We start from the raw sequence: 24662 nt of genomic DNA on the forward strand, positions 1-24662 counted from the left end.
TAACTGGATTAAAAGACTGACCGTTCGTGGTGAAGGTGATGGCTTAAAGTGACGTTATAAACGAACAAAAGACGTCTGGGAGCCAATAAAGGGTGCTGTTACATGCGAATTGACGTTATAGGCCAGTGGTTCCCAACTCATGGGTCGCGACCCAAAGTTGGGTAGTCTGATAATTTTTTTGGGTCGCTTGTTTTTCAGGCATATTGTATCTTGGGCGAAAAAATTAACAATAAAAAAAATTTAAAACGTGATGAGATCGATCACAAAACTAGAAAATATAAACACAAGTCATGAAGCGTTTCATGTCGAGACATCGGAAAGCTTCGTAGCATGATCGTAGTGCAAGAAGTTTTAACAATTTTCGCTTTTATTATTGTTATTATTATTATTAAATGTAAACCCAACAAAAATTTCAGTCTCAAACATAAATTAACTTGACAAAGTTACGGGATATATATTGTAGGCTATCGTGCACTATATGTCACGAACGCTATGTCGGACAAACTATGACAAAGTTTTCCACACGTTGGACCACGCATAGTCTGGTGTGGTAAAACGCATCAAAGACAAAGCCCCAAGTGCTGTATGGACTTATTGCTTTCTCCACAGAGAGGCCTTGCTGCAAAAAAGCTGTCTCAAGAGCGGCACGAAGTGTTGAATGCAGTGACGTTCGGTGGCTTAAACCATTGGGAAAGCAACTTGGAAATATGTTGCAGCAAGGTAGTAGGCACGAGGGGCGTAACCGTCGGGCGAAGCCCGAAGGCGTGTTGCCGAAGGCAACACTTCCAGCGGGGGGTCTGGGGGGCCTCCCCCAGAAAATTTTGAAAAACACTTCCAATTTGGTGCGCTCTGAGAGCATTTCCAAAACAAAATCTTCGGACTTTCCCAGCCCGAGGATAAAGATTCAATCAATCAATCAAACTGGGACTAGTCTAGAATGTTGGCTGCTTTTTTAGACTGAGCACAAAAACTTATTGTCAATGTCATCTGTAAGCATTTACAACATGCATTGGACTGGTGCACTAGTAAAGAGCAAATAATTAGCCTATAAATTAAGCTAGTCCATTCTTGAAGAACACAAGTATGTTTGCTCTGAACTTGTGATGTCAGTCTATTGACCCAAAGAATTTAAAAAACACTTGTGCTGTTTCAGTACTGGTTGGTTAATGTACCCTTTGGAATTGCATGTCTTATTGTAGAATCTATGTTTTTTTGGTAAGAGAACCAGCTTTATTTTCAGCGTACTCAGTAGCCTATAGTTACAAGCCCGAAAATCACTCATGCGTAGAGGCTGTATTCCTTTCGCCTGTTGAGATACGCATTGACGTCACTGGGAAAGCAAGTTTAACCATAACACCAGATAACACATCTGATTGGCTAAGCAGCTGGTGTCGTTTTGCAAAACGATTGAGGATTGGATAAAATGAAGGCGTTTTTCAATGTAAGGTAAGCACTTTTGAAAGTTGATTTCCCTGGAGCTTCAGTGATGGTTTCTGACAAAAGCGTTTGCGTTAATTGGCATTTATAGGCAAGAAATGCGGTTTGGTGAGGACTTAGATACTCACAAGAGTTACGAGTAATTCTAGTCACGAACACAGTAATTTTCAAGTTAAAATAGACTTGATAAAAATAATAAGAAGTTAAACCTAGAATTCAGTCATTATATTTTGCATAGTTTTCGCTCAGGTAAGCACTGCTTTCCTTGCTTTCCCTCACCGATCGTCACTGGTTGAATGATGTGAAGTGTGTAAACTTCATCAAAACAAGTCCACTAAATCGGCATTTGTTTTCGTCTTTGTGGATTCTGATTATTATCAAGCATTGCTCTTGCACACAGAAGTGCGATAGTTGTCACGAGGTCGTGTCCTGAAGCGAGTTTGTAGTTTGCGAGAGGAGATTGCTACCTTCCTGAGGCGACAGAACTTGTGAGATTAGCAGAGAAGTTTTTGCAAGAAGATTTCAACGCAAAAGTTGCTTACCTTGCCGATATATTTGACTCTCTGAATTCTTTAAATTTATCTATGCAAGGCAATGGTTTTACGGTGTTGCAGAACAGTTTATGGACATAACGACAGAAGTAGCAAACCGTATTTCTTTTGCGTCTTTCAAAGACAAATACCCCAAAGATTCTGCAAACATCCACTTTTGGGCTTCCATGTACAAAGTGTATCCCACAGTTTCACAATTAGGGATTCAAAATCAGATTCCATTTTCAACAACTTGGCTTTGTAAGATTGGATTTAGCGCCATGTGTGTATTGAAAACTGAACAGCGAAACCGACTGGAAGTTAAAGCCGACATTTGGCTATGCCTAAGCAAAATAACGCCTCGATTTCAAAAACTCACTGACAGCAAGCCAGCACAGCTATCTCATTAGTGATTTGATAAACATATTATTTTCGGAAAAAGTTACTGCTTTTGTAGTGCTGTTTGTTTGCAACACAATCTTGTATGGCTTTTAAAATATTACGACAATTTGCTTGGGTCGCAAGATTTTAGCGAACTGAATTTTTTTTTTAAATGGGTCGCTTTAAAAACGAGTTGGGAACCACTGTAGGCGATGCTGTTGTAGCCGAACTACAATGTACATAAAGATAGGAATTCTGCCGGGACCGAGCGAAATGTGACGTAATAGGCGAATTGACCTTATAAACGAAGCCGTTATAGGCGAATTCTACTGTATAGTGCCTATTGTGAGCAGTGTCGGTCTTAGGGTATTTCGGGCCCTGTGCGGAATATGCCTTGCGGGCCCCAATGACAATGATCCAATTTAGTAGCGTAGCTAGGTATTTTGAAAGGGGAGGGGGTGGTTTGACGGTCAGCGGGCGACACCCAGCGACGGGGGTGTGGGGGGCATCCCCCAGAAATTTTTTAAAAATTTCTTTAAATTTGGGGCATTCTGAGGGCATGTTCAACAAAAATTTGGGTATGAATATTACTGTAAAATGGTGCTGTCCGGTGGCATAGCAAAAGGATAAGATCATGCTTTCTTTGGCATTTTTCGGAAATAAAGCTATGTTTCTATGTTGAGTCTGGATGCAACTTATGTCGTCCCCTGAAAACTTTGTACCCCGATTTAGTACCGTACTCTAAAATCGTCTAACAAAATCAAATTTCGACCTATTTTGTCCCCTGAAAAGATGGAGAAAAATTTTGAAATGTTTGCGGCAACTCCGATCAGCGACTTCGGCTCTGTTGTTTTTTTTTCTCAATCTTTGCAAGGTACGAAATGCTCAGGGGACGAAATAGGTTTCACCCGTTGAGTCTTTATGTTTTCTTGTAGCTAATTCTTTTGTTGAATTCACTTTTTGAATTTTTCTACTGAAAATGACAAAATTACTGCATTTTCTGAGTAAATTGCGGGCCCTGTGCGATCGCACGGTTTGCACACCCCAAAGACCGGCACTGTTGTGAGAATTATTAAAACAAAACAGTTACCTACAAAGTTATGTGAAATAACTTCCGTGAGAGTGGCATTTGTGGGAAAGCGTGACCTAGATTCCGTAAGAACAGAATTTAGGTTTTGAATTTCCATAGTTGAATTGCATTTTCAAATTTAGTTCTCATGATTTCTGCCAAATGTTGTAATAATTTAAATTAGTTAAGTTGAAAACATGGTACATGTTACAAGGGCAGCTGTATTTGACAGTCAACAGCCTCAAGCCAAACAAAAGAATCGCATAAAACAAAAACACACTGACTTCAACATCATTCGTCATAGCACACGACTGGGGAATTGTGTTCCGAAAGCTAGTGCATATCGCTATTAGCACACCAAACTCGCAACATCAGGCTAAAACAGATCGTTAATATCTACATTGTGAAGTAGCCAATAATGATTCGTCTTCATTTACCACTACAGCTCAGTAGTATTGAATGAGTATTTTGAAACAATGACCGAAATTTTGATTGTAAGAAGTACACCGGGGAACAAAACCTCTGTGGCCGGCCCATAAAGGGCAAGGCACTATTTCACAGGCTAAATATATATAATATTTCAACGCACTACTTTTTGAACCTTTCTAGGCAAGTAATCTGTCCGTTTCCAATTACTGTCCAACACCAGAAGGGCAAAGGAGGGACTCTCTGATCAGGTCGGCATGGCGATGAAAGCGGTTCCGGTACGCTTAACTACGACCACCTCGACAACGGAATACCACCGAATTAAAACTGGCACACACCAAATGTCCAAAGAATGATATATTCAATAATAATGAACGTAAAAAAACAGAGTATACTGCAACACTTGTTTAAATTTCCTAGTTGAATTACAGTACTCAAAAAAAAAAAGAACAGTTAGTTTGCATTCAATCAACGAATGCTGATTCAATTACAACGTATGATAAGATTCAAATACATCCATACGTTCTTTCACGAACGGCAGCCTATGTCGAAAATATAGTTATTAGTTATACACAGGCCTATTGCATAGGCTTGTCAACAAACAGTTCGCGGAGGTTTAAATTTCCAATAAGTTCACACAAAGCAGTTGCATCCTAGCACAGACTAGCTCACAATAAACTTTAAAATGTGGGCAAGTGTACCACCGGAATGTAGAAATCGAAATCGTCGGGGAAAAGGGTTTTAGCTTGAGGATACATCAGCTTATAAGACTGGCGAATAGTCGCTTCTGCTACGCCAGCAATTTCACTGATTTCTGTAACAGAAATATAGAAAAAAAACAAAACAGATTGAATGAGGCTGTTCACCAAAAATATAGCAATTGGAAACAGTTCAACGACCAAGTAGGCAAAAAGTTCGATATTTATCGAAAGCATGTGACACTGTAACAGCGTTATTGGCAAGTCACTAAAATTGGCGCGCTTAAAGGTGGATGTAAAGATTCCCTCCTTGCCTTCCCGTCCTCTTAAACTAAACTTTTACCACTGGAAATTAGCTTGAATACAACAAAAATCACACATTTGTCCTTTTACGCTGAAATAATCGTTTCCACATAATCATAGAGGCTTACCTTTTTGAGATCGCTTTTCTTTCGACGCTTGTGAAGCCATGTAAATAGCAGCAGCGGCGACAGAGATGGGGCTCCTCCCGGACACCAAGTCAGCATCCACCGCTTTGCGGGCAATGTAAGTGGCGGCACGTTGCACGTAATTCGGCAGGGTTAGATTCGAGCAAAAACGCGACTGAAAACGTATGAAGTTTTGTTAAATGCTACTCTCGGTGATGAGGAAACACTGGAATAAAAATGGACTGCTGCCCATGAAATGATCTATCAAGCAAGAAACTAAACGTTCAAATAAGTATGTAGTCAGAACAATATTTACATGATCGTTTGCAATTTAGAAATACTGATAGATTTGTCTAAACAAATCAGATAAATGTCTAATCAACAATAGGGATAATATATTATATCTACAAAAACAATAGTGTTTTTGAAATATCTCACCTCAAATTCGGACGACTTACGTTAGAATTTGTCTAATTCGTCACCTCATTAGAAAAAAGTGATGAATTATGCAAACAGGTCAAAACTGTAACGACTTCTACCAGGACCAAAAAATATGACGAATAAGACGAACGCTACTGTGTAAGATATGTGAAAATTTGGCTGCTACAGCATAGTAGATATTCGAATGTTATATAAAACTAAAAACTTGAGATAAAATGCGCCAGTTACATCTTAAAATAACTCACCATAAAATCTCCAGATGTAATTACATCAACATTGGTTTCTAAGTTTTTGACAATCAGCTTGAAAGAGCGACCGATTTCTTTCTTCGAGATTCTTGAAATAGCGCAAATCTAATAAAGCAGACAACAGATATAATTAGCTACAATCTGATCTTTCATCAAGCAAGTGGATGTATATGAAATAACAGTGCTTGTGATATTCCATATAATATCCCAACTATGGGTAAAATTGGCAAAGATGACTTCTCAATAAACAATCAACCTGCATTGGACCAGCATGGAGGTTTATGGCCGAGCACTCCCGTATAATAAGGAACCCCCAATTTAGTTGCTTTTATTTTATGTGTATGTTATACAAACTAACTGTTGACACGAATAGGTATCTTGATTTCAGTCAACGGGGATGCTTGTATGAAACAGCAGAAACTTTAAGTCCAAGGTTGATTTGTCAAAACGCAAAGGTTTTGCCTTGGATGCCAAATAGGCTACAAGGATCAATAGCAGTGGGCCACGACCAAGCATAATAAAAATTATGTAACTGGAAATAAATCTTAGACCTTACAGATAGTTTTACTTTTAAAGACAGTAATTGAAGTTTTCGGAATACTCTACCAATATGTATAATAATCCACTTAACCTCTGCTATACTATACACTAGCCTACACATACACTCATACAGTATATTCAAACCTCCTTGAAAGTCCTGGGAACACCTTCCTGACGACAAGCAATGTAGAGACATGCAGCGGATATTGCATCATTGGATCGCCCTCTCAAACTTTTCGACTCGTATACTTGCTTGAACAGTTTATTCGATCTGTCCTGGAAAAATAAAAAGTATTAGTCAGCCATCATCCCCCTATTGGAACATGGACATCAGAAATGAATTTAAAACAATAATTGCATTTAGGTCACGACTAATAATTAAAAAAAAAAATTTTCAGCAGACATAAAAAAAGTATCAAAGTGTTTCTTGTGTCCAGTTACTAATGGACAAAAAATATTCAAAGCCCCTAATATTCAAACAATAAAATTAATCATATGCAGGTAATGTATGATACCGCAGCTTCTTGCAATATTTATTAAGTTAAACATTAAGTAGGTTATACATGACGTGACAATTAAACTATACTCTGGTTGAAAGATATTTCATTAAACAAAATTCTTAGATTTAGGTTCCAACTACCAGTCCATATCCCAGGAGCTAGTGCAATTGATTCAAAACTTTAGCAAATATTCTAAAGTTACGCACCAGAAAAATGGTTGTCACGAAAGAAACTAACAAGTCATTCTTACCACTAAGTTTTTTGGTAAATTAATGCGGTCAGCCATGGACGAAATTTCTCTGAAGGCATGAATTAACACTCTATCACTGTTTGACATTGTCTTTCGATTGGAGAACTGGGCATAAGCTAAACACAATAAAAACTTAGGTTAATATGTTTGTTAAAGACATCCCCATTACAGGATTGAGCAAATCACAAATCTTTGGTTGAATTGCACTATATAATACATGTTTTGATACAGCTATTTCAAATCACATTTTCCACTGGTTGAAAAAGTAAGTGAAATAAATCATTCAGATGGTTTGTCTTTACATGGCAGCAATTTTTTTTCTTTAATCTGATGCAACTTTACATCCAGGGGTCCCACGCTAGAGTTGTCCAATTTTATTATGATTTTATGCTCAAAACAGGCTATTTTTTATGCTTTTTTTATGATATTCAGTACAATTTTATGGCTTTTTTTATGTTTTGGGCAAATTTTTAAGATTATGTACACAACAATTTCACGACTTGGAATGGTAAAAATACAATCGTTAAAAACTGTTTTGGTCTAAAAATTGGCAAAACTATTTTAAACCAACACTTTTTACAGCAGCAGTGCTTATTATACTGCATTCAGAACAACCACACCACATTCTTACAATGTAAAATACTTAAATGTGAAAACTACCAGCTGTATATATGGTTCCTTTGTAAAATTTTCAGTATTAGACTTTAAAAATGAATAACATTGCTTCGATTCACAATACAAAGTGGTTGATTATGAACATTTGGTCACATGTTCATACTCAAAACCTGCCCTACATTCTACAACTTTCCAAAAATTATACTGAAACACCACAATTGGCCACAGAAAGAAATGCAATAAAATTAAAAAACAGAGCAAACAAAGGTACAGAAAGTGTAACACAAAGGCTGCCCTTACAGTCTACAACGTTTCAAAAACTTTTGAAAAGCCACTATTCCACTTCACAAATATGCAAAGTATGGTGAGCAGCAATAACCCTTACGTTTCAACCCAACTTCACTTTTTTCAATTTAAGGGCAGCCAGTTCTTTATCGCACCGACGCTTTCTCTCAAGGCCAATACTAATTTTCGCCTGCGCAGACAATAGTTCGTTTTTATGAAGTGTTTTACTAGAAAGAGCCTCTTGCAGCTTAGCATTCCCTTGCTCAATAATTTCCTCTGCAGTCTTCAACCCAATCTCGCATCTCTCAATGTCATCATTCAGCAAGGCCTTACGAGACAGCTTTTGTGTTTCAAGTCCTGTAGCATCTTCTTGCTCTTGGCAATTCTGCCTCTCCCGCTTTTTCAAAATCTTTGTTTCTTCCAAAAAAGCCATATATTTACTTCTTGCTCCTTTTACTTGTTGCCGAAGTTCTTGTGTGATAGGCAATTTTAAAGTGCCTCCAAACTTATTTATCCATTCTTTAACAATTCGCAAAGATACAATGGTATCTTCTTGTATTGTGTAGCCATGGCTGGCAAGTAGAGCCTTATTAATTGAAAAGCCGCGTTCAGGAGCAGCATTTCCGTGACTTAATGCACAAACAGTTAGAGCAAGATTGGTAAGTTGGGTGTATTTTTTAGTACCATTTCGTCAAGCAATTGTACTATTTTCAGCCAATGTGGTCAATTCGTTTGTAGCTTGATTGACGGTTTTCATACTCATCAGCCGGCAGCTGCCCACATCTTTCTAAGGCATCTTGCCAATAGGAATATTTATGTTGACTTTTGGAAGTTGTAGACTCATTAGTGGTATCACTTGTGCTTTTTTTATACCATTCCTCTTCAACATCTTCATACTGGTACCTCAGCCACTGGTCCCTATCCCTAACCTTGTCGCAAAGCTCTTCTACTGTTGTTGAGTTAGGAATGTCAAACACAGATGAAAGACATCCCTTCATCACACTAGCCACTCTAATGGTCAAATTCGAGATGGCATTGGTAGCACCATGAGCACTTCGTTTCTCTGGGTGAAGATACTGAGCATATTTCAGTATTGGTCGATTCAAAAGCAAATGATCAATCAGATATTTGATACATTTTTTGTAGAAATTCATGCACCCATTTCTGAAATTTGTTTGGTCTGATTTTGAAATAATTGGGTCTAATAGCAAAAGTTGATTTTACTTTTTAGGCAAAATAAACACTGCCTAAAAAGATCACTCACTCCAATCAAGGTAATTTGGATTTAAAATTTTTTTTTATGCCAATGGTTAAATTTTATGACAATTTTATGACTTTTTATGATGGGGGTGAAATTTTATGCTATTTTATGATTTTATGCCGAGTGGGAGCCCTGTACATCACATCTCAACATTTTCATGAAACTTTTTGTACCATAAGCTGATCTATCTTAACAATCAACATTTATGTCAAAAGAAATTGTGAATAAAAACGATTAATAAAAAAAGTTAGATAAAATTTGTAAATGTTGGATAAAAACAAGATCTAAGTGAAGTCATAAAAATAGCAGAAAGCTGCATTGATTTTGATTAGAAATCTGTTAAAGACTTCGAAAAATATCAATCGACTCAAATGCCCATGCAAAGTTATGTCACATAATATTTCTAACATGACAAAGATCTTTATTGAGTTTACCACTGTCACCCACTCCTGCTGGACCAACTGGTCTTTCAATGATAGTAGAAAGATCACTGCCAGATAACAGAGGATTTTGTGAATCTCCAACACGAGACATATCCTAAAAATAAAATAGCTCAAAACAAAAAGCAACACAAGCTTGTACTACATTGTAAGGTAGAGAAAATCGAAATAGTTAGGTAGAATACAAACAATTCCCACAAAAACAGAGGCTGTAGTTAACATAGCCGCATGGTCATTGGACCCAAACATATCTTTTTGAAAAAGCAAGGTTGCAGAATGCACATGCATCATACATACACTTGACCCCAAAAATAAATTGTAATACCAAAACGCTATACTTAAGTATATAATGATACTACTTTTTGTAAAAATCAATATATTGTTAATTTATACAGCCACCAAACTTTTTGTAAACAGGAAAAATGTAAAGCATTCAAGCCATTTCCCAAACTAGGCCAGTGAATAACAACAGGGCTGTGGAGTCGGAGGAATTTTGGCATGTTTGGAGTTGGCCAATTATAAACCCAGGAGTCGTATATTATTTGTCAGACTCCACAGCCCTGAATAATAACACTGAAATAAAATTTGACCGAATAAACTCAAGTGAGCATGCATGATGTAAAAAGTGTATGCGATTTTGTTCGGTAAATGTGGCAGCACTTCATTTTGGTAAACGAAAAATTCACTCAAAAATTTTGAAATTCCAAAGCAATTGAAAAACTTTAAATTGATTGCTTTGAATTAGAATCAAGTTTGTCAAAAACAAAACATTTTCAAACTGTGTCGAACCAAGGCCTTATAGAATATTAAAAATTCATCCTATTTATAGATGAGCTATCTTAGTTTGATGCAAAATGGCGAGTTGAGGTTATTAGAGCCAGCTTCTTTTTTGTAGAAAAAGGGGGTAAGAAAAAAAATAACATTATATATATACTAACTAAGTAGTAAGTACGGTAATAAAAATACCATAGACCAAGATCAGCTCAGACGTTATGTCAATGATATAGGCTAGGCTATATAATCTAAGAAAAGCCATTGCACACACAAAACTGTGGTAAAATAAAAACATGACAATACATTTTGTCAAATGCGATATGACATATTAACTGATCCGAAACCTTTGAATCTTTGTCATTTGAAAATGTTCGCCATTCAGATCCCACATCAATCGTCCGATCTCCAACTACAAGTCCACATTCAGGGCAAATCATGTCACCTGCTCTATAATCTTCTACCAAAGGAGCATCAGGATGTTGTGGGCAATGCACTTGATGAAGATGACTCCTAAAAATTTTAATAGAGTATAGTCAGGACTCAGGAGTATAGTTTACAATAGTTCAATAGTTTACAATTTTCTACAAAAATTGAGAGAAAATTATTAAAATTGTGATTAATCAAGAATATTTTTCCATCCTGTTGATATAGCAAAGTTACTAACCATGAAGGAATTAATAACAAATGATAGATACTGAATGAAAAGAAGACAGCAAAAAGACTACAAAGAGCACATCAATAGCCTTATCCTGTATACCGTACGTGTTAATCAAAAACATATGTATAGATTGGCTATAGCAGCAAATCCCTTGTGTTTTTGGTGTCAAAGTGCTTCTAAAAATTATTTTCCTAAGCCTTCTTTTTGGGTACTGGAGTTTTTAAAATGATGAAAAACGACTTACCGACTTTCCATGGCTGTGGTAGACACTGGTGTGTAGTGCAGTAGCCTACCCAATCACAAGGAATTTCCTACTATTGATGATATTTCGATTTTACCAACGAAAACCGTAACACCAACAGCACTTAAAAATCAACGTGATTGAACTGAAAAATAGGGAGAGCGGTTGAGTACTGATCCTGATGCCAGCGTGTTGTGATCAAGACCTCAACTACACAAATAAGCGAAATCATGGACACAGACAGTAACACAAAAGAAATAAAAAAAATTGCACAACCAAACGGTGTTTCCCCAACAAATTTTAAAACTTGAAGATGATGGTTGGCATCACTATGTTGAAATAGAGAATAAAAAAAAGAATTTAAACGCAATTTTTAATATTGCGCCAAAACATGATCAACCTTTTGCTGAGTTGAAACTATGACCACAGCAGGCACTGTTGGAATAGTGCTTATCACTTACATGAAATTTGGACGATCTGCAAGGTGTAAGCGGTGTAAGCGTAGACTGCTGCATTAATTTTCAATCAATCAATCAATGTTTTATTTGTCAGTAACAGGAACATAGGTACACGTTTGAAATATGCAATATACACAATACAAAAGTTACACAAGTTCCCATACCGACAGGGAGACAACGAGACGACCATACGGTCTACTAGTCAATTGCCACCCTGCGGAAATTACGATTTTGCCATTTAAAATAAGCTTACAAGAGAAAAAACAAAATAATTGAAACTTTGCTTCAATGAAATCGTCATTGATAGCTGCAGCTCCAATCCAAATTCTAACCTGAAAATTCAAGTTTACAAATGCTCGAATTTTTTAAACTATTTATTTTAGTGACATCAATTTTTAAAGAAAGCTGGATAAATCCTTACCTAACATTGGCATTTTGGTATATGCTTGTTTAATTTTCCTTCTGCAACGTCGCCCCATTTTGGTAAAAAATTTGAAATTATCGCCCAACGCCTTTGGCTGCCGGACAGTTTTGGATCAAAAGCAAGTATCAAAAGTTAATCATTTAACTACACCATTGAACCAGAGCCCCTGATTGAACTATAGGCTTTGGTGGCCGTGGAAAATTGCTTTCATCCACATATCATAGGTTTACCTTCATATGCACCTCTTAAAGCCTAAATAGTCTGATTTTGCCACCTTTTTGTTGGTTTTATTTTCGTATTTTGTATTACAACAACGAACATAGCATAGGTCTAGAAAAGGTAGATATAAGATTTTCGGCACGGTCACAACAAACTCTCGAAAATTTTTAAAAACATGGAAACAAATATAATAAAAAAAAATAACAAATTGGTATTGGTAGGCCTGAAAAAATAAAAGATTATTTCCACCTCTTTCAACAAATTACGCAAAAACGTTACAACAAAGTAGGCAATCTTGTTATCTGTTGATAACTCCCGACAACCAAAACTTTTCATAAGTATTGCGACTGTGTGCTGTAAATGATTTCAAAAATACCAAAAAAATTATAGAAAAACTCCTGTGGGGTACTCCCACAAAATAAAAAGTGCTGCATGACAACAAAAAAGCTAAAAGTAACTGTTTAACAAGAAAAACCGTCAAGAAAAATCTATTAATTAATTAGGAACAAATAAAATATCGTATATTAATGATAATTAATTTTTTTATCATCGTGAACCAAAAGTACAAAATCAATATTTATTCCATGTCAGATTGTCCGTATTGTGATTGTTGTGACGCCACTCCTTTTATTTTTTAAGACATCCAAGAATCTAAGAGGAAAAGTTGTATCAAAATGTTTGCTTGCAACGTTAGAAACTTTTTAGCTTAATATTTTTAGAATGATATTTTATTAATACGCTTTTTTCTAAGCTGAGCTTTTTATAGGAAATTTTCGATAGCTGAGTACGGTAGTTAGTTGCAATCAAAGGATAAAAGATACGAAATCTTATTTAAGGCTGTAATTTTCTGTTTGGTATCACTATTTTTTTTTAACTGTTAGTCAACTATTTTTGTTAGACTGTTGTACAACTATATAAATGAATTTTCTATAAACTGGGGCCATTGGAGTTATTTTTAATGGTATCTGTTATTTCATAATACAAACTCTGATAGCCAGTATGATTATTCTTTTTCTTCGTTCTTTCACCTTAACAAAGTTTAGCTGTGTAAAGATTGCAGCTTTGCGGCACAATGTCTTGCTCATGAGATTAGAAGTCATGATTACAGTTACCTGCTTTTCTTTTGACCTTATTTCCATTACTTTGCTTTTGAACGTCACAGACAAATATGCAAAAGAAAAAACATGCATATTCTTTCGGTTACGGTACTGGTAAGCATTTGTCTCACAACTCATTTCCTTTGCTTGCAAACCTCTGGCCAAAGAAAATTATCAGATTTGATGAATAAAGTATGTATATGAATGAGAAGTAAATCTTTCTACCATTATATGTTTAAGTTATTCCTTTAAGTGGTATATGATTTATTGATGGTTTTACTTCACATTAGATAGGGTTTTGATGCAATAAAACAATCAATTTATCAAAGCAGTATGCAATTAACCGATTTTGTCTTGTATTATATTTATATAAAAATTCGTATTTGTGTGGCTTATTAATACTACCTTAAATATTATATTTCATTTTCAAAGTATTTTGATGCCATTAGTTTTTTTCTCCATCTTGTTCAAACTATACAAAATTGGTAATTCACTTCACACATTTTCAGGTTTTTTGACATTATAACTTTATCTATAGTATTGCATTGGTGATTATTTTTGAACTCATGTTATTGTAGTGTACAGCATTGCTGATCTTTATTACAATGTCTGGAAATGTCGCTTCAGGCTCAATCAAATTGAGTGAAATTGAAGAACGAAGAAAGAAACTAGAATTTAATTTTCAGCAAAAGACGTTGGCCATGCCGCCAAAAAATCTTACTTTACCGAATAAAATCTCGTCTGATATGCCATCTCCAAGACCTCACAGTAAGAAATTTGCTATACCAAGTTTTAGTTTGAATTTTAATGTTATATGCCATATCATATTATGGTAATATTAATTCATAGGCCTAGTCATTCTCTGTTATGCTTATTATGATAACGTACAGTTACTAGTTGATGCAAATGTGGGACTTTTTAATATTTTAAAACAGAATGTCTCTTAAAGCTCATGGCATTGACAAAATCACTTTGCTTTAAAATTTACTTGCATGCACTCATCAAGAAAATCAGGCAGTGCTTGTGTAACTTTACTGTCATCAAAAGGTTGTCTAAATACATAATAGTTCCCATGGATGTGCTAGCTATTCACTTTACATGTGCTAGTGCTAGGTGAAGAAAAGATGCTATTTCTATAGAGAAATCGATTCTTAATAGATTACAAAAGTGGGAAAAACCAACTGAAAAAGGTGATCTGGTACTATGACACTTCCTCAAATGGGCGATCTACCTAATACAGAAAGCAATATCACTAAGAAAATAAATCAATAGCTTTTTTTCCTTGGTCTGAACCTTAAAACATTTGACCAGGCTAACACACACAATAGTATTTCAATAAGATAAATTTATGTTATGGAACCGGTTTTCTTCCATTAGGAATCGTCAGCATAACTGAGTCGAAATAAAAACTAGCCTACATCAATAGATGTCAGCACAATTGATGATGTAGGCTAGTTTTTATTTCGACTCAGTTATGCTGACGATTCCTAATGGAAGAAAACCGGTTCCATAACATAAATTTATCTTATTGAAATACTATTGTGTGTGTTAGCCTGGTCAAATGTTTTAAGGTTCAGACCAAGGAAAAAAAGCTATTGATTTATTTTCTTAATAGATTACACTAAGAGGTTAGATTGCTGTGCAAATGCCAGCATTTGATAAATGCAAAATAGCAGTAGTTCACATGGAATATTCTTTTTAGTGTCTTTAAACTTTTCTGCATCATGTCCTACATCAGCAATGAAACCAACTTCATTAGGAATTCCACAGAAAAAGAAGCAGATTACTTTTGCTTTGCCAACCAATATTCCACCTCCAGTAAAAAGTGCTGAAAGGTGAGATAAATTACATTATCCTGTCAATTGCACTGGATTTTGTTTGGAAAATCTCTTGGTGGTGTAGTGAACTAAGAGTATTACTGTATATACACGTGAATGGATATTGGATAGTTGGATCAGAAAATGGAAAAGATTTTGATTTCTATTAGTTTGAAATAACATTTTTGCCTATAAGCTGATTAGTGATTACTTGTAAGGTCAGCATGGTCTGTGGAACTGTGCATCTCCATCTCCAAACCTGTCACGGTTTTCAGGTGATTGATAGGTCTTGTTGAGAACCACTATCTTTGCATGGCACATTCGCAATGTTTAAAACAATTTTACCTATTTTGATCGCTGATGCAACAATAGATTTTTAAATGTTTTAGTTACTGATAACCATTTTATTACTCGTATCATTTACTGCAACGTTTTGTTATGATAAACGTTCAGTCTTTAAATCACTTATTTCTTAGTTTCAGTGTGATACTTTTTAATATTACTGAATGTTATGATCGTGAAAATGAAATATGTAAATTTATGTTTACAGCGAAAAAGTTAATCAAAGACTGCAAGAAGTTATTCGTCAAAATGGCAAGTTGCGGATTAATGGTTTTGTGATCGCCGCAGACGTCAACGAATTTGACAATTTAGGTCAAATAGGGAGTGGAACTTGTGGACAAGTTTACAAAATGAGATATAGACCCAACGGCCATGTTATGGCCATAAAAGTAAGCAGGGAAAAAGTTTACTATGTTTTTTTGTGTGCAATGTTTACATTTGATGTCTATTGTCTATATTTTATTTATGATTTTTTAGCTAAGTTTGTTGGATCATCACACGACTTCACTGATTTCAGGCCTTTGCTACTTTTGCAAAGGCTTATTTGATATCTGCATTATCTAAAAATTTAAAGCTATTTGTTGAGTACCACTCCAAAAAGTGGACTAAACGCCATTGATCAACACACCATCCAGTCGTCCACAATTTGGCACATAGACGCAATTTTGATTGTTTTGAGCAGGGGTGTGCAACGTGCGGCCCGCGAAGAAAAATTGTGTGGCCCGCAAAGATGTGCCAATTTTGAATTGTGTGCCGCCTGCGAAACGTGTTTATAATTTAGTTTAGTCTGGTACGTGTAAACAATTCATTGTGGAGTGGATTATTATAGATTCGCACCTTCTGTTAACCATTTTAGAAATCTTCCACCGGCCACCGCTAACCCATTTTGTTTAATTATTTGGAACGTAAAAATGTATGGTCACATAAAAGGCTTTATGAACAAATTACGACTTTAGAAAGCTCACATACAGATGGGAAATCTTTTCCACTTTCCAACTTTGAGAGACTATGGAATGCATCCTGAGAAGAAAAGTAAATTTGAAAAATTGTTGTATGAATTTTTGGCTCGTTTCAAGGACTTTAAATCTCATGAATATTTGTTTGGTATATTTTCTTCGCCATTCGACACAGACATTGACAAAGCACCAGCTGATATCCAACTTGAACTGATTGATTTTCAAGAGAAAACGGATTTGAAAGCAAAGTATTTAGAAATGAATCTTGGCGATTTTTACCGAAAACATCTCAACCAGGATGACTTTCCACATTTGAAAAAATCCATTGCTTCAAAAGTGTCTCTTTTTTAGCTCAACGTATTTGTGCGAACATTTTTTTTCTAAAATGGGCGTCATGAAATCTCCCTATCGATCAGTTCCGACAGACAAACACTTGGAAAATAGACTTCGAATTGCGAGCACTTCCATTAAAGTAAATTGGGAAAAAGCCACCAGGAAAAGAAACCAGCTGCAAACTTCTCGCTGAACTAGTTTAAAGTGGGTGTGACAATAAATTTGATTAGCAGTTTTCTTCAGAAATTTATGCGTCTTCACTTATTATATCTGCAAGGAGATAAGGTCCTCTAATAATGCCGTAAGAATAACATGAATAACAAAAAAACTACTTTTTTGTGCCTGCAACTACTAGAAATCATATGTTAAATAAACGTGCGGCCCGCGGTTTCACCCAGTTATTTATATCTGGTCCTCCTGTAATAAAGGTTGCACACCCCTGGTTTTGAGCACAGAAAGCTGAATGAGCCATGAGGTGAAGTTTCACAGAGTTAACATTGGCTGAATTGTGTGCTTTCAGTTTCATGATTGTATGCACAAAGCCATTCTAGCCCGGAATGGCTCGTTTCGGTGAGTCCGATTCGGTGAGTCCGATCCCTTAACGGTGGATTTTTTCAATTTTTTTTTTAAATTATCGGGTACCGTAGCCTAATTATCATTGCTGTTTTAGGGTTAGGGGTTAGGAGTTAAGGTTAGGGGTTAGAAGTTAGGAACTCACTGAATCAGACTCACCGAATCGGACTCACCGAATAGTAGCAGACCCATTCTAGCCAGTAGCCATAGAATGAGTTGATTCCCATACAGTAAATCGGTCATCTTTCACAAAGAATCAGCCTCTGCTCAAAAATGCCTGATTTGCTGTCTGGGTTGCACTTCTAAAAACAAGAAATTCTATATAATTTGTGTTACTGTTAAACTGACGTATTTCTTCAGCAAATGCATCGATCGGGGAATCGTGAAGAAAACAAAAGAATAATGATGGATCTTGACATAGTGCAGAAGAGCCATGATTGCCATTACATTGTGCAATGCTATGGAACCTTCATCACAGATGTATGGAAAAATGACTTTCATTCTGCAATTTTTTCTAACATATATTTTCGTATCTTAAAAATGTAGCTGTTATGCTCAGGTCTTTCTTAGTTAAGAGTGTTTTTTACAGCACACTTACCTTTATAAACTGCAGGGTGTTACAGTCTTAAATAGAAAGGTTACTTTGTGTTTTTTTATATAAACCAGTCGGCAAAAGCTTTGAAACTGCTAGTTAGCAAGTTTGTTAAAAACTGAAACATTTTGACCAATTAAAATTAAATGTCAAATGCTTAATAAAACAACCACTGAAAGAAATATGAATTTCCCTCAGCATTCCGTTAAAATTGTAAGAAGCCCAAGTCCTTTTGCAGAGTTGCTTTACTTTTGGGTAGAGAAGGTGATGCTTTTTTTTCGTAAACTTCAGAGTAGCGTTTGGATTTGTATGGAATTGATGGAAACGTGCTTTGACAAGTTGAAGAAACATGTTGGCGGTCCCATTCCTGAGAACATCATAGGAAAACTTACAGTATCGGTAAGCTTTGGTTATGCTTTTTTGAAAACGTTTGCTAAAACTTAAGCTTCCGAACAGCTGTCTTTTGAAGAAACAGACTCTTGTGTTTAGCGGGGATCAATCCCGCGACCTCATGATCATTGGCTGGATGTTCTTACTTCTCGGTCACGTATACAACGTACCGGTAGAAACTTCATTAAAGAAAAATCAGGAAAAGGAAAGAAGTATCTTGTTCTTGTTAAACCTATGCTTGATATAAACGACTCCGCGACTTGCCTCGAACACAATATGTTCACCCGAGTCGGTTCAGTCTTAGTTACCAAAAAACCCATTTCGGTCTGCTAGATCATCTTCAGTTAGGCATTAGATCCTACTTGAACAAGCCTAACTGAAGATAATCTAACGGAAGGAAATCGATTTTTTAATTATTCAAATTTGAACTGACTCTTGCGAAATCAAGTTCGTTTGTACTTTTTTTTAAACGTATCCATTAAATATTTTCTTCAGGTGGTAAAAGCCTTAGATTATCTGAAAGAGAAGCACGGGGTTATTCACAGAGACGTGAAACCATCCAATATTCTTGTCAGCAAGCAAGGAAACATCAAACTGTGTGACTTCGGCATCAGTGGTCGCCTCGTGGACTCACAGGCGAAAACCAGACAAGCAGGATGTGCGGCGTACATGGCGGTATTTAAACGCAATATTTCTACTCGTTAACGAATAAAAATAACAATCATGCTTTTATTTGCCCCATTGCGATAACATACAGTGCACTGCGATCACAGATGCGATACAACATACGTCAGGAAGCAGCGAAGTGACATATAGTCTTCGAGTCAGCTGCTCCCCTTATTTTGGCTTGCCATTAAGTGTCTTTGGCGAGACACAGCCTCGTGCTTTGGAGCGGTGTCGAACCCACGTCCTTTCGAACGTCGCGCAGACGTTCTCACCACTCGGCCATGTAGCCGACCACGCTTTAGTTTTTTTAGTTTATAGTGCTTTATACCGAATATTTAGCTACAGATATAGCACATTGAACTCTTGTGACAAAATTTACGTCTTTAAGTCCGCCCGTAGGTTTCAATCGATGAATCTGTTTTTGACACAAAGAAAGGCAAGATTTCTGCGTGTTGACTTCAGCAAAGGAAGCACGAATTCCTGCTCAATTTGCGCATCTTTGCGGTGAGATAGCGTCTTTCTACCGTAACCGAACGAACTTTTCCAGCCTGAACGCATCAGTCCGGACCCCTCCCATCCTAACTACGACATCCGTGCTGACGTTTGGAGTCTTGGAATATCCTTAGTTGAACTCGCCACTGGGGTCTTCCCCTACAGCAACTGCAAGACCGATTTTGAAATGCTGACAAAGATCCTTGAAGAGGAACCGCCATCGCTGCCGCAGGATCAAAATTTTTCAATTGATTTTCGTCGCTTTGTTAACTGCTGGTAAGTGGTTGTATTTTAAGAAATTTTGCATAGGTAACGGCTTAACGAAGCAAGAGTAACATCTGCAGACGTTGAATCAATGTAAAAAAAAACGATTGATTTGCTGTCTGGGATGGTAGGAAACGACATTAGGAAACTATTTATTTGTATAATTTCCATAGGTTGAAGTCGTAAGTCTAATCTTCCAGCGCTAATTATCTATGTTTATTGTTGTTTTGAAAAGCTACAGCCACTAATTGAACAGTCTGTTATTTCATACAATTGCTTGGATTGTTGAAAACAAATCTACTGTCATTTATGTGCTTTCCCAAAGAGCTAAATTAGTACTTTTCACATAGATCCAACCTTTGCAGACGTTGAATCTAGGTGAAAAAATCCATTTTTTCTTGCAAGATGAAGTTTGTTTTTGTATTTTCATGAGTGTAGTCATGGCAACAATTAAGTTGTTAACAGCTCGGGAGGTTTGATTTTCTGATTTAATTACTCGCTTTTTGCGTTGAATCAATGTAAAGTTGTAACGTGCTGTCCTTGAGTTTAATTAAATCTTGCCGCCTCTTCCGTACGTCATTACAAAGTGGTTATTACGCTTCTTTTCTCAAAGGAAACCTTAGTGACGGAACAGTGACGGAACTAAATTTGTTTATACTGTATGTACTGTAATTACAATACATCTGTCAATATCTTGACCAGAAAGAGCGCCTTATTGCCAAGTTCTTAGTAAGATGATATCGAAATTAAATTTGAGAAAAGCTAACAGTTTTGATTTGTGCTATGAACAACCATTGTTGTTGTAAATTTAATTATCACATTCACCGCCGCAATTTTTCTCAGTCGCGCTTCCTTCAGATCACAGCGTAATTGTATTCAAAGTCCTTGCATTGAGCTGCCAAATGGCGGATACCCAAACATCAAAATCCGTCATTTTTACATTGATTCAACTGCCACAGTCTCTGCTTTTTATTGATTGTGAAGTTTTATTAGTTTCAACTCGATGGTGATTTTTATTTTTTTCATATTGTACTTATTCACTTCACACAATTGACGGAATAAAAAACTGTCCTCTCTCTCAGCTGCACTAAAGACTACAAGAACCGGCCCAAGTACAAAGACCTGCTTCCGCACGAATTCATCAAGCGCTTTGAGAGAACTAACGTTGCCATCACAGCCTGGCTTAACTCGATTCTTGGCGTGCCCAAAAGCGCGTCTTTGCAGCGTGGCCAGTGTCTTCGGCTTCCCACAGAAGAAGAGGAAAAGAAAGACCCTTTTGCTTTCGCAGGCGAAGTGACGAGGGCCCAGTTCCAAAAACACAATAGGACAAGGTCTTGGGGAGGTGTGGGCCTCAATTTCACAAAGACGTCGTCATCCCAAAACCTGCCCTCTTCGTCCGGACACTCAATGTTCAGGTAGAGGTGCCTTTGAAAATCCACCAATTTTCGTCGTTTGACGTACGAATGACGTCATGATTGCATATTTCTCATCCCATTTTACTCTCAGCCCTGGAAACTTGAACTGTCTGGCTTCTTTCTTGCTTGACAGGTGCAATGTATACCCAGCGACTCAAATTCCATCTACTTTTTCATTAATTCAACGTTTGCAGACGACGTCAAGCACCTCAAGCTTTTGCATAAATTCATACTTGAAAGTCTGAAAAAGCAACAACTCGACTTTGATACATAACAAACCTGCTTGTACCAAAACCTAACATCTTCGTATGCTGTGCCAATTATGCATTGTTCTTTCAAGTTCTTGCATTACACAATAGAATTGCTTTATCGGGATATTTCAAAATATATGTTTGTCTGCAGTAAATACTTTGAATCAACATAAAAAGGGACTGATTTGTTGTTGGCTGTATGACTGGCCTATTCATTGCTTCTCAAAATTTGACATGTGTTTTCTGTCTTCCAACTCTCTATCGTGGCATTTTTGCCTGTCGTGTTCGAAAAATTTAAAGTTAAAAACTTACGCAGACAGCTTGCATCGATACATGTCTAGGGCATTTATTTTTCGAATTTTAATGGATTTGCCTGAATATCATTCTTTATGCGTTAAATAACACGTTCATATCATCTAAGTGCTTGTCATTAGTATTCTACACTCACAATGCCCAGACACCAAAATCCGTCATTTCTACAGACGTGGAATCAATGTAAAAATGACGGATTTTGCTGTCTGGGTATTTGAAAAAATTCAAAATCAGGCTCCCAACCAGAAAAATTGGTCTGTTTTACATTGATTTAACGTCTGCAAATGTTGGATCTAGGCCGTGGTTGGATCTATGTAAAAAGGGCGGGTTTGCTGCCTGGGCTATGTAGGCTAAGCCCTGCCGTCGACGCATGACAAATCTGAGCCGTTTTTCCAGAGTTTCCATCGCTGTTTTTCCGTTGTTGTCAAGAGCGACAAGATGAAACAATGACTCATAGTCGCCCAACCAGCAAAAGTTGTCATTTTCATAACGTTGAATCGTTGTAAAAAAGGATCCAACAATATCGTGTTAGTCAATCGTCACATCTCATCAAACTGAATGTTTCAATAATGATGCTCGTGCTACATCTGATGCCAAGGAAGTATATCACATATATTTGTGTTGCTCTCAACGAGTGGGTTCCACTTGCAAGGAGTGGCCTATTGTCTTGTGTTCAGTGTTTTGTAAACCCCGTAGCGCCCTATGTTGCATATGTGCAACAAAAATGTTTGGGAAGTACATGATTTTGACAGAGTAAATTGAATATTTGTGAAGAAAATGAAACAAAAAATACTTTCAATTGACCCTCGATGGTTCAATGTTGCAAATTTACAACAAATTGTAACGCTAAATATTTTGTGTTGGTCGTACTATACTTTTTTTTTAAATTGCTGAAAATTTGAGTTTTTTTTTCTTGGGCGCTTCTGGATTGGCTTCGTTACCATACATCAGACCATTGCAATGGTTTCACGGTTTGAGTGATACCTCCTTTTTGAAAAATTGCGAGGTATCGGAGCAGCAAAAGTTATGTTCCGATGAATTTTTTCGTTCACATTCAGAATTGCATTTCACCATTAGCCAGAATTTACCCTGATGGGTTGAATCTGCTGTTGACCATGCCAACAGGTAAAACTAACAAATTTTCTATCTTAAAGTGTCTACGTGCTCTGTAACGTATGTAGTCAGTGCCACAGTGAAGATAGATAACTCACCTAGGTATTGTCATGCTATCATTGTTGTATAAATAACCAGTAGTGGGATAAAGTTACCTATAACAACAGGTTCTTCTCTAGCAGCATTGCATATTGGCCCGATACAAAGACACAAAGGCATATGCATAGGTTTGTTAACAACCGGTTCTCAAAACTCCAAGAGCGGGTTCGCATGAAGTGCCGTAATCCCACCACTGCAAATATCTTTGATAACTCTCAGTGTTTGGTGATTTCTTTGGTGGTTGTTTTAGCGTCTTAGAATCTCGACTGATGTATTTGCAACTTTGAAGGAGATATTTCTACCATATTCATGTTGGATAATAAAACACAGTTAGTAGGACACTGAATCGCACTTATATTTTAACTTTTCATGTATTGATGAATTGTTCTTTTACCTTAAAATCATCGTCTTTTTACGTCTCTGTTTTCTTTGCGATGAATCTTGAATCGAATTCAGTGTTGTATCCTTTTCAATGTCGAATACTGTTACCAAAAATCCACGTTAAGTTTACGCAATTTTACGTAAGTGCGAAAAATTGCGATTCTTGCACACTCGATTGAGAGCAGGGAGTACTAATATGTAATGTATTGCTGTTTTTTCGCATCACTTCTCTAGAAAAAAAAATCGTGTTTATGGAGCAAATAACTGCTGCTCTTTTTACATTGCTTCAGTGTTGCCAGATCCTGATACAATGTCAAAAGGTCAACTTTTATTCACTTAGTCTCTGTGGAAATGTTTTTATTAATACATCATGCACGTTGGTGACAAAAAATATTTTGAACAAACATTTCGCCTTCCGTTAAGCATCATTTGACGGAGTTCTACTATGTATTTAGGCTGAAGGTACTTTTAGAATGCACAATTTTCAGGTATTGTTTTCAAAACTTTCTGGGGGACCCACACAGGTGCTTCGCTTTCACCAATTAATTGCCGGGCCCACTGCCATGTGCAATAATACTTCTTTGCCCCCCCATTTCTTAAAATTTTGTTGGCTACGCCCCTGCGGGTGAGCATTTATTTTTAGAATGTTTTGAGTTTGCAAGCAGTCTCATATGGATTTAACACCCGATTCTGCTGCATCGTGTGATATGTGAACAGCCCCTTTCATAGGGTTGTAAAGGGGTGGAAAGTTTCCGGGAATATTGGGAATTTTCATTTGGCATTTATTATGTTTAAAACATTTGTTAAATATTTCATCAATTAGAAAAAATATTAAAAACCTATCTAAAGCATTTCTTATTTTCTTTAATTATTATAAACACTAATTTGGTGTTATTAAGAATGAGGCTTATGCACACACTTTTTCAATATTTAAAAAAATAATGATTGTATTTGGGAACACTCACACCAAGGTCCGCAAATGAAAGGGTGGAAAAACTAGTATCAGTCAGGTCAAACTTGGCATTGTTTGAGCCCTGTGAACTCAAATTGAAGTTGACTTTGAAGTCGATGACGCTGCCAGAACAGTCATTAGTACATCATCTGAAGAAGCCGAGCAGGAGGAGATGCTAACCTGCAGCTAGAACAACGACTTTGTAGCTGACTCAGTATTGTTTTTCTTTGTAAAAAACAGATTGGTGATGATTCATTTTTGGAGTTATTAAACTAAACCATGTGTTTGTATGTT

General features: G+C 36.6%; 2 protein-coding genes across 2 annotated transcripts; one reads left to right on the top strand and one right to left on the bottom strand.

The window, feature by feature from the left end:
- Nucleotides 1-4185: 4185 nt before the first annotated feature.
- On the bottom strand, nucleotides 4186-11448 carry LOC145765490 (transcription initiation factor IIB-like). Its single transcript, XM_082577319.1, has 8 exons — nucleotides 11226-11448; nucleotides 10668-10833; nucleotides 9544-9646; nucleotides 6949-7064; nucleotides 6343-6474; nucleotides 5656-5763; nucleotides 4973-5144; nucleotides 4186-4657 (listed from the first exon to the last, which is right to left on the bottom strand). Exons 1-8 carry the CDS (start codon nucleotides 11234-11236, stop codon nucleotides 4524-4526), a joined length of 942 nt encoding a protein of 313 aa, XP_082433445.1. The 5' UTR covers nucleotides 11237-11448; the 3' UTR covers nucleotides 4186-4523.
- Nucleotides 11449-14025: 2577 nt separating this feature from the next.
- LOC145764645 (dual specificity mitogen-activated protein kinase kinase 7-like) lies at nucleotides 14026-24137 on the top strand. Its single transcript, XM_082576283.1, has 8 exons — nucleotides 14026-14188; nucleotides 15123-15255; nucleotides 15788-15968; nucleotides 17802-17921; nucleotides 18325-18432; nucleotides 18919-19098; nucleotides 19637-19857; nucleotides 20928-24137. The coding sequence occupies exons 1-8, from the start codon at nucleotides 14026-14028 to the stop codon at nucleotides 21262-21264; spliced, it is 1443 nt and encodes a 480-aa protein (XP_082432409.1). The 3' UTR covers nucleotides 21265-24137.
- The last annotated feature ends 525 nt before the right edge of the window (nucleotides 24138-24662 follow it).

Source organism: Aplidium turbinatum, chromosome 2 (assembly GCF_918807975.1).
Source record: "Aplidium turbinatum chromosome 2, kaAplTurb1.1, whole genome shotgun sequence".
Lineage (NCBI taxonomy): Eukaryota > Metazoa > Chordata > Ascidiacea > Aplousobranchia > Polyclinidae > Aplidium > Aplidium turbinatum.

Coding starts and splice junctions, on each gene's coding strand:
- LOC145765490 (XM_082577319.1), bottom strand. Junction 5,145..5,655: donor TTACATCTGGAGATTTTATG/GTGAGTTATTTT, acceptor ATACGTTTTCAG/TCGCGTTTTTGCTCGAATCT. Junction 4,658..4,972: donor AGAAAAGCGATCTCAAAAAG/GTAAGCCTCTAT, acceptor TTTCTGTTACAG/AAATCAGTGAAATTGCTGGC.
- LOC145764645 (XM_082576283.1), top strand. CDS start 14,026: ATGTCTGGAAATGTCGCTTCAGGCTCAATCAAATTGAGTGAAATTGAA. Junction 15,969..17,801: donor GCCATGTTATGGCCATAAAA/GTAAGCAGGGAA, acceptor GTATTTCTTCAG/CAAATGCATCGATCGGGGAA. Junction 19,099..19,636: donor GATGTGCGGCGTACATGGCG/GTATTTAAACGC, acceptor GAACTTTTCCAG/CCTGAACGCATCAGTCCGGA.